General features: G+C 42.1%; 1 protein-coding gene across 2 annotated transcripts in view; it reads left to right on the top strand.

Moving 5' to 3' along the window:
• Positions 1 to 11,960, top strand: part of Il18r1 (interleukin 18 receptor 1) — a 32,498-nt gene extending 20,538 nt beyond the window's left edge. The window contains exons 7-11 of one of the 2 annotated variants that reach the window (XM_075978878.1): positions 1,447 to 1,567; positions 3,078 to 3,217; positions 5,729 to 5,887; positions 9,243 to 9,401; positions 10,285 to 11,960. In XM_075978878.1, coding sequence (XP_075834993.1) covers positions 1,447 to 1,567; positions 3,078 to 3,217; positions 5,729 to 5,887; positions 9,243 to 9,401; positions 10,285 to 10,640 — 935 coding nt within the window. In that variant the 3' untranslated portion in view covers positions 10,641 to 11,960. The remainder of the gene's footprint in view (positions 1 to 1,446; positions 1,568 to 3,077; positions 3,218 to 5,728; positions 5,888 to 9,242; positions 9,402 to 10,284) is intronic. The other variant, XM_075978879.1, reaches the window with a different exon arrangement.
• Positions 11,961 to 14,809: the final 2,849 nt, after the last annotated feature.

The following is a 14,809-nucleotide window of genomic DNA, read 5'->3' as shown; positions in this document are numbered from 1 at the left end:
AATTTCCAAGTCCAGTGTCTCCAGGAGCTGTCCTGTACCACCTCACTGCCGCCTCAGTTCCAAACACACACGCGCACACTTCACACTGGCCATACCTTCTTCCCATGTACCACTGTGGGAAAAGACTGATTCGCTTCATCCCAGGTTCAAGACTTGGGTGTGCTAGCTAGGAGGTGCACGCTTTACTGTACATATGAAGCTTTCTGGTCTATAGAAGAACAATGGTTTAACAACAGAAGACAAAAATCCTTTAGTTTTTGTATCAACTTGTATCAAATCACTGAACCCTCGGACTGTATGGTGTCAGCGTTTTGTTTTAAAATTGGCTGTTTGGAGTTGCAGACTTCAATTTTATTTTAAAAAAAAAAAACTGTTAGAGGAATTTTAGTTTGGGATCAGGATAGAAATTCTGAAATGACCCTGAATATACATGTGCCATTTTGTTTTACGTATTTATGTAAAGTGGTCTCAGCTTTGATGGTTATAAAATCATAATTTGAACATGTCTAAATACCATTGAAGATGTTCCACATCGTGAATTACCAATCATTCAGCCAGTAGGTGATCCCTCACCTAAAATCCAAGCAACCACCCCACTCATTGGCATGCAGGTTTGCTTTTGTCCTTAATAAGGAATAAAATTATGTGTATAACAAAAAATCGCTAAAACACATTTCCTCATGTCTTATTTTCAGTCAATGTCTAATTTACTATCTATTTAGTAGACCCATATGCTAAAGTCATTGCAAAAATGTCTTGACTGTAAGGCAACGGTGCATGGAGAAAGTTTACGACATTCTGGTAGAGCACCGCTTGCTCTCCTGTGGTCCATGAGCCCGTGGGAGACATCACCAAGTTCTGCAGCTCATGTTCTCCTATCTCTTACTGATACTCCCGTGAGCTGCATAGCTTCCCGCAGAGCCAATGGACTAGACTCTCTGCTTCATGAGACTCCTCCTCATTGCAACCCCAGGATGCTATTTCTAGATGAGACGGCTGCTCATGGTTACTTACCTGCACGGCACCTTTCCTAACCATATTTTCCATTTCACTATTTCTCTCTCATTCTTTCCCCTGCGCTACAACGCTTTCCTTATGTTTTTTTTTCTTGTAATTGCTTCATTTGGTAAACCTATTTTGTTTTCTGAGTAGTTCAAGAGAGACATTGGTTTGACGCTAAAGATTGAAAAAATTGCACTGACCCCCTAAATTTTAATAATTGATTTAAAAGTGGATATTTAAATAGAAGTCAGTTCATTACTTGGTGATGACTAGTCATTGCTATATAATTCTTCCCCTTTATTGTATTTTTTAAAATGAAGCATCTCTTCCACTTTTTTTTTCTGGATGTGGTATGATTTTACATTCAAATATCACACACTGATTGTATTTGAAACTTCTACCGAGTTTCTAAATTCAAGACTGAGACTGTCAATTTCTACCTAGGAGAAGAGGTGGAACTTAACTGCACCGCTTTACTGAATAAAAATGACCTGTTTTATTGGAGCATCAGGAAAGAAGACAGGTCAAACCCTAATGTGCACGAAGACACGAACATGACCACCTGGTATGCATTTGTGACATATAAGAGATGCCATGTGCATGCTCTAGAAATTCATGTGTGCACACAACAGAAAAGAGGCTGGGCTTCTGGGTGGCTGATGGGATGTTTAAGCTTTAACTGTAATTATAATTTGTTTATCATTATCATTACCATAGTGACAGATCACGTGTACTTTTACTGTAAGGATCTAAGCCTGAAAATGAAGGCTCATAATAATGTGGGTGAGGAATTTTAACATCACTTTACCAAGATACTACTTAGTCAGGCTCTAAGTCACCAAGCTCCTTCTAAAAGAGCAATCAAATGGAACCATAGTTTGAAAACTATGTCAAGTGCCTTGATCTTATTAATGTGTCACAAAACCACAAATGGCATCCATAATCAAGCTCAGGCCTTATGCAAGAGCAGTCCTTTCTCTTAACCACCCAGCAACATGCAGTTGATGTAGTTCAGATGTGATATGTCATATCCTGAACTCCTACGGGAGTCTTCCCCCCAGTGTATTGAGAATGAAAGATTAAACCAAATGTGTCATTAAGAGGGTGGGTCCTTCAAAACAAAGTTTAACTGCATTAGATCGTTGTCTTGGTCAGTGTTCTATTGCTGTGAGGAGAGACACCATGGTCACGGCAACTATTACATATACAAAAAGCCCATTTATTTGAGGCTTGCTTACAATTTCAAAGCTTTTGTCCACTATTCTCATAGCAGGGATCAGGGGGACATACAGGGAGACATGGTGCTGGAGAAGTAGCTGGAAATTCTACATCAGGATCTGCAGGCAGCAGGAAGAGAGAGACTCTGGATTTGAAATGAATTCTCTTTGAAACCTAAAAGCCCACCCCCAATAACATGCTTCCTTCCACAAGGCCACACCTCCTTTCAAATAGTGCCACTCCCTGGTGACCCACTAACTTTTCAAATCTATGAGCCCATTATGCTTGCATTAGGGGCTGTTCTTAATCAAATCACCACAGCAGCGAAGTTCCTGTGATTGCCTTCTGAACTGATGGCTTTATAGCGTGGGAGAGAGACCATCCATAAGTACATAGATGCTGCTGCCATGATATGATGTGACTCAGGGACCCTCGGTTATGCCTTTTGACTGTGAGCTAAACAAACTTCTTTTCTTCACCGAGTCCAGCTGCCCAAGAATTCATTTATAGCAATGAAAGATTCAGAATATAAAACTGAATGGTCTTGGTTAGAGGAGGTGACGGTGTAGGATGAAGTCCAAGTAGTTTCGAGGGAAAAATGGGGGAGGGGAAAGAGAGAGAGAGAGAGAGAGAGAGAGAGAGAGAGAGAGAGAGAGAGAGAGAGAGACTGATTGTGATCCTGTAATTTCTGTTGCTCCTTGGAAGAGTGGGGAAGCTAAGTAGCTAATTTTAATTCACACCAGAAGTGGAAGACACAGCTGATGCTTCCTTTAAATATTTTAGACTTAGAAATTCTCCTGAGTAGATCTGCTGGTCATGAACAAAGCCTGTTGATCAACTGTTTGCTTACATTACAGGACTTCTGAGGGCAAACTGCATGCCTTTAAAAAACTGACATTTCGGAATGTTGCTGAAACGAATCTCAACGTTTTATACAATTGCACGGTGACCAATGAGGAAGCCACAGACACCAAAAGCTTCATGTTGGTGAGAAAAGGTAAGAGATGCATTGCTCTTCTTGACTTGACAGCCTTTGCTAGCTCTCTGGGATTTCACCCAGTCTCTGTAACAAGCTTTCTTGGGTGAAGAAACCCATCCAGCGCCTCAAGGAGATGATGGGACAGACTTTAATGACTTCCCAGGGGAGGCCTCACCCTCTCTGAGGAGGAGATGGGGGTTAGGGGAAATGGGAGGAGAGGAGAGAGGGGGAACTGGGATTGGTATGTTAAGAAAGGAAGGAAGGAAGGAAAAAAGGAAGGAAGGAAGGAAGGAAGGAAGGAAGGAAGGAAGAAAGAAAGAAAGAAAGAAAGAAAGAAAGAAAGAAAGAAAGAAAGAAAGAAAGAAAGAAAGAGGGGCTGGAGAGATGGTTCAGTGGTTAAGATTACTGACTACCCTTCCAGAGTTCCTGAGTTCAATTCCCAGCAACCACATGGTGGCTCACAACCATCTGTAATAAGATTTGATGCCATCTTCTGGCCTGCAAGGACACATGCAGGCAGAATACTATATACATAATAAATATAAATCAAAAAAGAAAGAAAGAAAGAAAGAAAGAAAGAAAGAAAGAAAGAAAGCCATCTAAGGTCACAGAGCTGAGAAGGTGACAAGTCCTCCAGCTTGTAGGTCTAGATCCACATGCTTCCGCTTCATGGAAATTGCCTCCATTGTCCCCTCTTGTCACGTGAGCACCAGTTATGTGGTCTGTATGTTTGTGAAGTAGAGGCACTCCAACCTACAGCTTTGCTTATCTGAGGCTATGTTTGTATTTCCTGGGCACTGCTCATCCCCAGACACCTCTCACATCCTTAGAACCAGGCTGTCCCTGCCCCAGAAGCAGCTGCCTCTCATTGCTTCTCTCAATTTACAAATGTCACCTGGAGAGTGGGATCTTCCTATGACTGGTGCATCAGGAATCCATAGATCGTTCAATGTTGTAGGAACCCCCGGGGTATGACTTCTAAGAGTTAGCTTCTGAAATACACCTAATATCATATCTAATGGAACGGCTGGTGTTACCGGAATAACTATCTCTAAAAGTATGTTACAGAAGAGGGCAAAAGTTTTAGTCATGCTCATAGTATCTGATGTGGAAATCCCCACATCATCAGTATCTCTTCTTGGGAAACAAGCCAAAAAGGAAAATAATAAAGAAAGAGAAAGAAAGAAAAAAGAAGAAAGGGAATAAGGTGATGTATATGTAAATAATCACTACAGCATTGTGTAAACATAAAATATTAGAATCATTATAAAGGCATATATTGTGAACCAGTAAAAAGATGTTGGTCTCATGAGGAAATAAAGTGATTGCATTACCATATAATAAAAATTTCAGGTCAAAGAAAATTTATTTAGTTTTGTTTATGTGTATGAACAGTAAACATGTATGCCGTATGTGAGCCTACTGATCACAGAAGCCAGAAAGGGGAGTCAGATCCCCCCCTGGAGCTAGAGTTATATATGGTTGTTAGCTTCCAGGTCTTCTGCAAGGGTACCAAGTACCCTTAACCACTGAGTCATCTCTCCAACCCCACCTCCACCCCCTATCACCCCAGAAGGCTTTGATGCTATGTGGCCATCACCGCCTCCTTGGACGGCTGTTCAGAATTATTTGATTCTTTTTACTCTTTTGTGGTCTTTCATGTTTATCTATGGTGAATACAAACTGAATCAATCCAAGGGATATGACTTGTCTTGAGGGGCATATTGTTTAGAATTTTCCTAAAGCCCCAGTGCTATGTACCAGGCACTGTGAAGCACTCTGTGGAGTGTCTCATTCATCAGCAACTAGGTTCATTCATTATTTTCACTCTGCACATGAAATATAGGAATGATAAGCCGCAAGGATCTGATGGAGTGAGACTGGAAGCCCAGGCTTCTCTGGCCAGTGTTCCCCAGATGAAGACCATGCACTGTTTGCTCATTCCACCAGCTGTGGTCGCGCTGGAGACCTCTGCGTCTCACCCTAGCGTATTATTGCTTCAGAAAATTAAATACGACAGATGCAGATGGGCTGAGTGACCACGCTTTTATGTCCCATCTCTGGGTATCCCTGCCTACATTTCTTTCTCTCTTTCTTTCTTTCTTTCTTTTTTTTTTTTTATTTTTTCGAGACAGGGTTTCTCCTTAGCTTTTTGGTTCCTGTCCTGGAACTAGCTCTTGTAGACCAGGCTGGCCTCGAACTCACAGAGATCCGCCTGCCTCTGCCTCCCGAGTGCTGGGATTAAAGGCGTATGCCACCACCGCCTGGCCCCTGCCTACATTTATAAGTTGGAGTAGAAATAGAAAGATCCCCACTGCTGGCTACCAGAAGGAGCGTGGGGGAACTAGGGGCCTATGGAAGCACTTGGGGAGACAGATAACCAACTCAGAGTGAAGGGCGAAACTGGCAACCACAATGTTATGATGGGAAATTCTGGCCATGTTTCTTTTCATTCATGATTCTCTCTCTCTCTCTCTCTCTCTCTCTCTCTCTCTCTCTCTCTCTCTCTCTCTCTCTCTCTCCCCGCAGAAATGGCTGATATCCCGGGCCATGTCTTTATGAGAGGAATCATCATGGCAGTGTTCATCTCTGTGGCAGCAGTGTGTGTGGTGATTTTGTGTGTCATTTATAAAGTCGACTTGGTTCTGTTCTATAGACGCTTGGCGGAAAGAGATGAGACATTAACAGGTAACATACTGTGAAACCGGGGGATCCTAGTCTATGTTTTTGTGCCGAAAACCGAAACAGTAATCTTCATCTAATTTTGATGACACCGCTGATATTCTGTAAGAGAGGTTCCCAGGCTGGGGTCAGGGGTTACTCTGTATGTAGCACTATGATGGTTGCTGTGCAGTCTTGTGCTTGTTTGTGACTTTCCAGATGTTTTTCTTTTGGTGTTTCATGTCTGTACGCTGTCTCCTCCTAGACACCCTGCGCTATTGATGTGTTTGTGTTCACACACACTCCGCTGCATACTTTATACACTCAATAAAGTTTTTTTTTCATTGAATTTTCTGTCATCCTTGCTCATTATTTTCACTGGGAAAAGGAGGCTGTTTAATTAACCTGGAAGAACTCTGGGTTAGAAGCCAAATATTCTCAAGTTTAGTCTGCTACACCCACCCCACCAGTTGTTAGTGTCTATTGGGGTATGTGTCTCAATGTTTTCAAAAGTGATAAGAAATCTCCAGATTTCAAGATAATTATGTCCTTAAAAAGTTAACCTAAATCATTGCTTTTGTTTATGTGTGTATGTGTTGTGAGTGTTTATGGAAAAAAAAAACAACCTTTATAAAGGTTAAACTCAAAATTTGTAAACCTAAAGCAGGAGACCTTTTCCTGTCCTGCCCATGTCTCTGCATCCCACAAGGTCCCCATGGGCTACTGCATCCAATAAACTGTTGACATGGATTCTTACTTCATGTTGCCTTTAGAAAAACAATCTTGGTTTAGTTACCCACACTTTTGGATGTCTGCCAGTTTGATAGATGAGGGTTTGAAGCTGGGTAGTTTTAATTTGTATTTCATTTTATGATGTAATAAAACACAAGCAAGCATTCCATTTGTTTAAAATTTATTTGTGTCTCCTTTTTCAACATATCCACTCTTGGCCCATTCTGTCACCGTGCTTTCTTCTTGTTTGCAGTCACCACACTGTTTATATCTAGTATCTATAATGTATAGTATCTATAATGATATAAGATAAATATTCCGATGTTGTTATTGTCTTTGTTTGTTGTGCTGTGCCTATGTGGGAGACCCAAATATATCTTTATTTTTTCAGTGTCCGGTCTGGGCATTGTACATATAAAGCGCCCCTTAACCTCACGATACAAAATGATTCTCATATCCGCTCCTCTGGGATTTTTAAAACTTATTTATTTTATTATCTTAGATTATAGTAGAATGACATCATCATTTTTCACACTTACAATGTTTAGTATTAGCAGTTAGCAGGCACAGGGAAGTTGACTCTCAGCTTGGGTGTCTGATCCTGCTTTGGAAAGATACGAGGCAGCCATGTGGACAGTCTGTATGTGGTCTTTTCTGCACGGTCTCTACTCAGAGAGATGAACATTTGGACCTGAATGGGCCTCGGGTTACCTTTTTCCTTCTGATTTTTCATACTATTTTCACTGTGTCAAATTTTTAGACCCAACTTGGACATTCTTTCTTGGTTTTTTGAAAATTGCTTGAATACATTGGTTTTGTTTGGTGTGCGGGTCCCTGAGTGTCTGAACACACACCTCATGTGTGCAAGCACCTGCAGAAGTCAGAAGAGGGCATCAGATTTCTTGGAACTGGAATTCCAGATGGTTGTCACCCACCATGGGAGCGCTGGGAATCGAACCCAGGTTTTCAGCAAAAGCAACAAGAACTCACAGACCCTATGCCATCTTTTCAACCCCAATCATTTTTCCCAATTCATGCTTTTAACTGTTAGTATGGCAGTACACAAAAGTATTCAGGAGCATGCCCTAAGAAACTCCACTCCACATGAAGTACACAAACAGGTACAATCTGTGGCAATGGCAGAAATGAAGATGCATCTAAAAAATAAAACTTTTTAATAGTTATAGCACTGTGGTAGCCAAGTGTATGCTTGGTGTTGGTTTATAAAAAAACAGAGATATAAAGAACCAATCAGCCAAAGAGAATTAAAACACACCAGGTAATGCAATACATATATTGGTCCAACTGACTCGTTATTATTCTAAATAGCCATTTATATAATGATAGCTTCATTCATTAGGGATCAAAGATAAGATTTAATCATTCATGCCTTCCAGGCATAACAGGACTGTTCTATATAAACATATGAGTGCACAGACACTGCCATAGCTCACATAAAACCTGCACAGGTTCAAACCATGCAACACTGGGAAGGAGAAGTGGACACGAACTCCCATCCCTAACCAAGAAGCTACTTGCAATGGATATCTGCTAGGAAAGGGGAAATTTTCTAAACATCTGTCTTAAGCATCCGCTTTAAGACTCTCACCATGGAGAGGGTTGGGGGCTCATAATCAGGACACTGAGGCATATAAAGACAATAAGATACCTTTGATGAGCATATGATTCTGTAATCTTTATCAAAGTTTTCTCATACATGCAATTCATGCAATTCTGCACAAACATTTGCTCTATATCAGCAATAGATCTTGACTAAGTAAAGCAAAGCAGAATACTTGAGGAGAGTTGAGCAAGCTGCTTTTAATTCATCCCAAGTTGTCTTTGTTTCCTCTGTCACCTCAATAGACTGCATGCAACTAAAAGGATATCACATGCATTTTGAGTTACCCAGCGGGGAGAAGGAATTGTCTTTGTTAGCTAGGTGACCTGTTTTCTTCTTCATTGTTCTCTCAGCCATCTAAATTCTTCTGTCATAAAGAATTCAATGGGAGCACGCTTGAGGATCACTGTTAAGCTTTCAATGGATTATAGGTTTCCCTTTGGACATTTGACACCCTAGGGGTGTGTGGGTGTGTGTGCTTGTGTGTGTGTTACACTATGATTTAATTACATTTCCAGACTCTTCCATATACTTCACAATCCTCTCTTTTAAATCTCTTTTTCTATTGTTAGCATCTTGTTCTAAGCATCCTTATGATTTTTTTCCACTCTCTGGGGTATGGTCTCATTTTCACTTGTGTGTCTTGCTTTATTTTCCTTTGTTTTGACTTTACTCTTTACGGGTCTTTAGAAAGTAAAACTTGAGGTTGTGGTTTGTGATGGAGTTGAATGAAATGAATGAGCCAAAGTGTGACTTACTCCCCAATCCTGGAACGAGGGTCTTCTGGGGGGTCCCTAGCATCTTATTGTCTTCATATGTCTCAATGTCCTGATTACTGTCCCCCACTCCTCCCCATGATGGGCGTCTCAAAGCAAATACTTAAATAGATGTTCAGAACATTGTTTGCTTGGGATGCAGCTGAGATTTGACAACCAATAATTTTATCTTCTTTATATATGGCATTCACACAAGTTTTTACTTAAAATTTTTTCTTAATCATGAATTGAAAGAGTCCACCTTGTCCCCTAGACGGCAAAACATACGACGCCTTTGTGTCTTATCTGAAAGAGTGTCGGCCTGAGAATGGAGAAGAACACACTTTCGCTGTGGAGACGCTACCCGGGGTCCTGGAGAAACAATTTGGGTATAAGCTGTGCATATTTGAAAGAGATGTGGTACCCGGTGGAGGTAAGAAAGGAATCCCGGACAGACAGTTAGTGGAGATCATTTTCTATGAGATGGCTGATTATCTTTTTATTTTAAAAATGTACAAAATGGCCAAAGTCCTTTAGGGCAGCAGAGGCCAGTCTGTTGGCAGCGAGTTATTCATTACTCACGTCAGTCTGCTTCACCGATTTTCACTGCCACAGTAATAGACGTTGAGAAAATAACTCCAGCCTCTCCTCCGGGACCCCTTCATTCTGCATCATAAATCTGACCTCTGAGGAAAGACAAAGGCCTCTCTTTCTGAGACCTTGCGTCAATAAACAAAGTGGAAGGCGACTGAGCAGGGTACTCAGTGTCAAACTCTGACCTCTGTGTGCACATACATGTGTGCCGGTGTGGCACATACGCATGCTAAAAAGTTAACTAATGAGGAGGAGGAGGAGAGGGGAATGTGAGGAAGAAGGGGGAGGGAAAGGAGAAGAAGGAGGGATAGGAGAAGGAGGGGAAGGAGGAGGAGAAGGCGGGGACAAGGAGGAGGAGGAGGGATAGGAGAAGGAGGGGAAGGAGGAGGAGAAGGCAGGGGACAAGGAGGAGGAGAAGGCGGGGGACAAGGAGGAGGAGGAGGAGGAGGAAGAGGTAAGAAGAACACAAATGTCATTTTTTCACAAAATTTTAAAGAGTGTAGCGTCCATCGGTATAGCATGGGTAAGGGCTAAAGTGGATGCTCACGATTCTTGCGATTTAGATGGTTATTTTGCCTGCAACAGACAAAATTGGTTTATTTTAAAGAAAACCTTGTTAGTGCAGCCAAAAGCTAAACGCTGTAAAACAAGAGCGTGGTGAAAGCTTTTCCTCCGTGCCCACCCTGTAGTTCGCTGAACTGAGCCGGATCTTGCCTTTGCAGCTGTTGTTGATGAGATCCAGTCACTGATAGAGAAGAGCCGGAGGCTAATCATCGTCCTCAGCAAAAGTTACCTGACCAATGAAACCAGGCTTGAACTGGAGAGCGGACTCCACGAAGCACTGGTGGAGAGGAAGATTAAGATCATCTTAATCGAGTTTACACCGGCCGGCAGCTTCACGTTTCTGCCCCCGTCCCTGAAGCTCCTGAAGCCCTGCAGGGTTCTGAAATGGCAGGCTGACAAATCGCTTCCTTACAACTCGAGGTTCTGGAAGAATCTTCTTTACCTGATGCCCGCAAAGGCCATCAAGCCGTGGAGAGACGAATCTGAAGCTTTGCCCGTTCTTTCAACACTTTGATCTTCAGCAAGGCTCCATGTCAGAAGGAACAGAAAAGCCCTGCTGGAGGCTGTGTGTGTGCCTAATCACAGCAGGGGCTGTCGTTCAAAATACCGAAATTCTGTGTTCATCCCCCTCCACTCCCAGTTAGAAGATAAGATTTGTCATTGGGTTGTCATTGAGGAAACAGAGCAGGAACTCCCAGGAGACTTTGGGACTCACAAGAAATCAGTCTGTTATTCTTTCTTTCCCCTAGAGCAGTTGTTCTCAACCTGTGGGTCATGAACCCTTTAGCAAACCTCTATGTTCAAATATGTTTACATTATGATTCGTAACAGTGGCAAAATGAGAGTTATGAAGTAGCCTTGAAAATAATGTTATGGTTGGAAGTCACCACAAGATGAGGAACTGCATTAAAGGGTTGCAGCTTTGGGAAGGTTGAAAACCACGGCCCGTTAGTTATCTGTACTCTAACCCCACATTCAGCAAGGGGGTGACGAGACACACAAACTGATTGATGCCCCAGAACAAGTTTTTATTACCTCTCGGGGGTACTTAGTTCTCCACCAGGCTTGGGAGGTGGAAGGAGTAGGTGGAAGAGCTGTGTGTGGCACAGGGAAACAAGGTGAGGGAAGACTCCAGGGACTTGGCTTCAGCATGAGAAATGCAAGTTGGCATTTCTTGAAAGCTCAGTGAGACATTAGGCAAGATGTCTTACCTCTTCTTCAGACCTTCCATAAGACCTTTGAAAGGGAACCCTAAACACCTTTGTTTCATCCATGTCAGATAAAAATTTAAATTCAGAGAATTCTGTAGGTCTCTCAGGGTTAGTGACCTAAGGCTTTTGTTGACTTTATATAGATATTTATATGTAGGATCATAAAAGCTAACCACAATAAACAAACAATGGTTGCTTGTTTTTATTAGCTGTTTCAAAGGGGAGGGAGTTCAAGGTGGGCTATTGGGAGTGTTTGCACACTTGCAATGCCTGAGTGCAGCAAAAATGTTCCAGAAAAGTCTGAAGCAGAAATTGTTTAGAATAGACATGGTAGATTTTAAAAGAAACAAACAAACAAACAAACACGAATAGGGGTTCTCAAGTAAGTTTTGTAGCTTAAGCCTTCATGTGCCAATTGGCTGACAAAAAAGGAAAAGTAAATCGAACAAAAGCTTTATGTTTTATGCGTGAAAACATAGAGTCAGAAGTTTTGTTGCTTTGGGAGTTCTGGTAAATAAAATGACTTAGTTTATTTTTTTATTGCTCATGCTCTGACACATGAAGTTTATTTCATATGAAATATATTTTTATATTAAATCTGCTTAATGCGTTCATTAGACTTGAAATGTCTCCTGACTTTCTTTTCATTTAAGACTCCATTCCCTCATTCTCAACATAGATTCCCAGCTGTTCTAAGAAGATAAGGGGAATTCAACATGGCCCTCCTACAGCCATCCCGTTTTCCAACCCAGGGTTTCTCTGTGCAACACCGGCTTGCTTGTTCCTGGAACTTGCTCTGTAGACCAGTCTGGCCTTGAATTCAGAACTCACAGAGATCAGCCTGTCTTTGCCTCATGAATGCTGGGTGTTGGGTCCAGGGGGGTCGCACAAAGATGAGAACACCACCAAGTCTAATAAAGCAGAAGCAAACTTTATTCTAGAAACAAGATCTAGGAAAATCAGAAGCAAACTTAAAAATAGAAAATAAAAATCAAATAAAAAAAAAAAACACCGTGGGGCACAGAAGCTTATCAGCTAGCTGAGACCACAGCCAGAGATGGTGTTTGTTAAGCTGTGGCCAAAAAGGCTGGTTTCTGAACCCACTTTTTGTAGTAGGGGCACCAAGCATTAGCTCTGAACAAAGGAATTTTTACGATCTTGCTTTGACCTGTGAGTCAGTCAACATAGGAGGGGAGAAGGTTCTAACCTCAATGGGTAACTAAGCAGCTATCATGAAATATGTTACAGAGTAGATTACAGCAAAATTCACTAATTGCAAGAAAACAGATGTCTTTAACAATAGTCAGAAAAGGGACTGCTAGTAATACTAGAAGTTTGATAAGTTAGAATTAATTGGTTCTTAGGTTGAGAACTTAGAAGATAGCAGAAAGTTCTTCACACTATCTCAAGGCAAAACTTAGATACTGACTGCCACACTTTACAACCTTCATTATCAGAGCTTAGTAATTAAACCATTGTATTTGCCCACTGTCTCCTGCTACCTCCAGGTGTATACTGGAGTCCCATGCGTCCCCTTTGGTGGCGCCAGTTTTCCATAATGGAGACAGTGTCTAACCCAGAGGTCACATATCTCTGTCTCCTAAAGGTTAACTCAGTTCACATCTGTCGTTTATCAGGGGTGGCCAGGACACTATTCTCAATTTGTTTTGTTTTTTATTTTTTATTTTTTGGTTTTTCAAGACAGGGTTTCTCTGCAGCTTTGGAGCCTGTCCTGGAACTAGCTCTCGTAGACCAGGCTGGTCTCAAACTCACAGAGGTCCTCCTGCCTCTGCCTCCCGAGTGCTGGGATCACTCTCAATTTGAAGGGAGAAGCTCTGGCCTTGAAATAAAACAGCCAGTTGTAAAATGAAAGGACATTAGCTGATGGAGGCTTCCCAAGCAAAGAGACAAAGCCAGACCCAAGTACACCCTCGGCTGAGGCATGACCATATATAGATAGCATCGCTAAGACACAGGGCGGGAAGAACACTGATGCTCGGTGGTTAGCTAGGTGGGCTGGCCAAGGTGCTGAGAAAAAAGGTGAGAAGGGGCAGGGCACTGACGCGGTGTCAGAACGGGAACATTAACGCAGCCAAGCTGAACTGTGCTTTTAAATGTTCCAGTGCAGAGAGTGGAAAGGAGGACCCTTTGTTGTCTCCTGAAGTGTGGCTCTGCAGAAGAGACCAAAGCTGGGAAAAGTCATATTGTCAAGGAGAAACGGCCCTGAGTGTGAGATCTTTTGCGCAGCAGAGCAGAGTGGGGGAGGGGGACTCTTCAGAGTGACCAAGCCACAGAACTAACAGGAAATGGTATATGTGTGTTCTGTGTGGGAAGGACAAGGGTCTTTCCTGCTGTGTCTGCAGGCCACAGTGATAGCAATCAGAGCCTGGGAACTTTCAGACAACAGCTATGTTTCTTTGTAATATATTTCTAGTGTCTCTTGTGACTGATGTGTGTACTCAGAGGACACAATTCCTTGCTTATATAATTGCCACAATTTGGTATGTGTGCTCAGTAACGGATCATGGCCATGTCAATTGACTTTGATTGAAAAAGACACCTAATGTTAACCACATATACACACACATGTATCTATATACACACACATACACTTATACACACTCACTCATGCAAGCACATTACACAGCAGTTAAACCATTGTTCCATGATGAAAGGACTAAGCCTCACTAAATCTTAGGCTGGTTCGTGGACTCTGAATATAATTCTGTCCTGGAAAGAGATATGACTTCATAGAGAGCTGTCTAAGAAAAAGGCTAAAGCCATTTAGGCCTGGAGCATCTTCTTATCTCAGAAAACCACAGTAACAGAAAAAGCAAGTTGTTGGGGGCTGCAGACTCCTGGCCCCTTGATTTTCATTGCCTGCCTCAGACCCTTTGCTTGCTGGAGTGAACTGAGCAAAACAACTTGTTTACCTGTGCCTGCAGCTGCTCTGAGCACGAGACCCTCATGAGCTCCTGATGGCAGGGGAGTGGTTTCTGGTGGGTTTTACAGCTGGAATTCCCAAGAGCTGGGGCATGGCTGTCAGTTAAGGGTCCCTATATAAGCTTCCCTGGAGCACACTAAAGTTGGCATTCTTGTTTCAAGGATGACCCATGTCTTCATCTGTGTGTGTATGCTTTTAAATCTCCAGCCTAGTTCCCAGCTCGTGTGCCATTCCATAACAGCAAGTGATCGAAACTCAGCAGCAATACCAAAGGACAAACTGGAAAATGGCCTACGGTGGACAACTGGAGTGTCAGTACATTATTGTTCATTTGTAAAATGCTGTGTGTAAAAAAAGCACTCATTTCTTATGATATATGCTGTAGTGTGCACAGTGATAAACCCTAGTATAAAAAGATAGAGCAAAAATGAGGCCAAGATGCAGTGGGAGACAGGATATGATGTATCATTTTTCTTTAATTCTGGATTTCTTTATTGCTAGATCATAGAGAATTCAACTACGATTCTA

The sequence above is a fragment of the Microtus pennsylvanicus genome, chromosome 7 (assembly GCF_037038515.1).
Source record: "Microtus pennsylvanicus isolate mMicPen1 chromosome 7, mMicPen1.hap1, whole genome shotgun sequence".
NCBI lineage: Eukaryota > Metazoa > Chordata > Mammalia > Rodentia > Cricetidae > Microtus > Microtus pennsylvanicus.
This window is presented reverse-complemented; position numbering and strand designations above follow the sequence as displayed.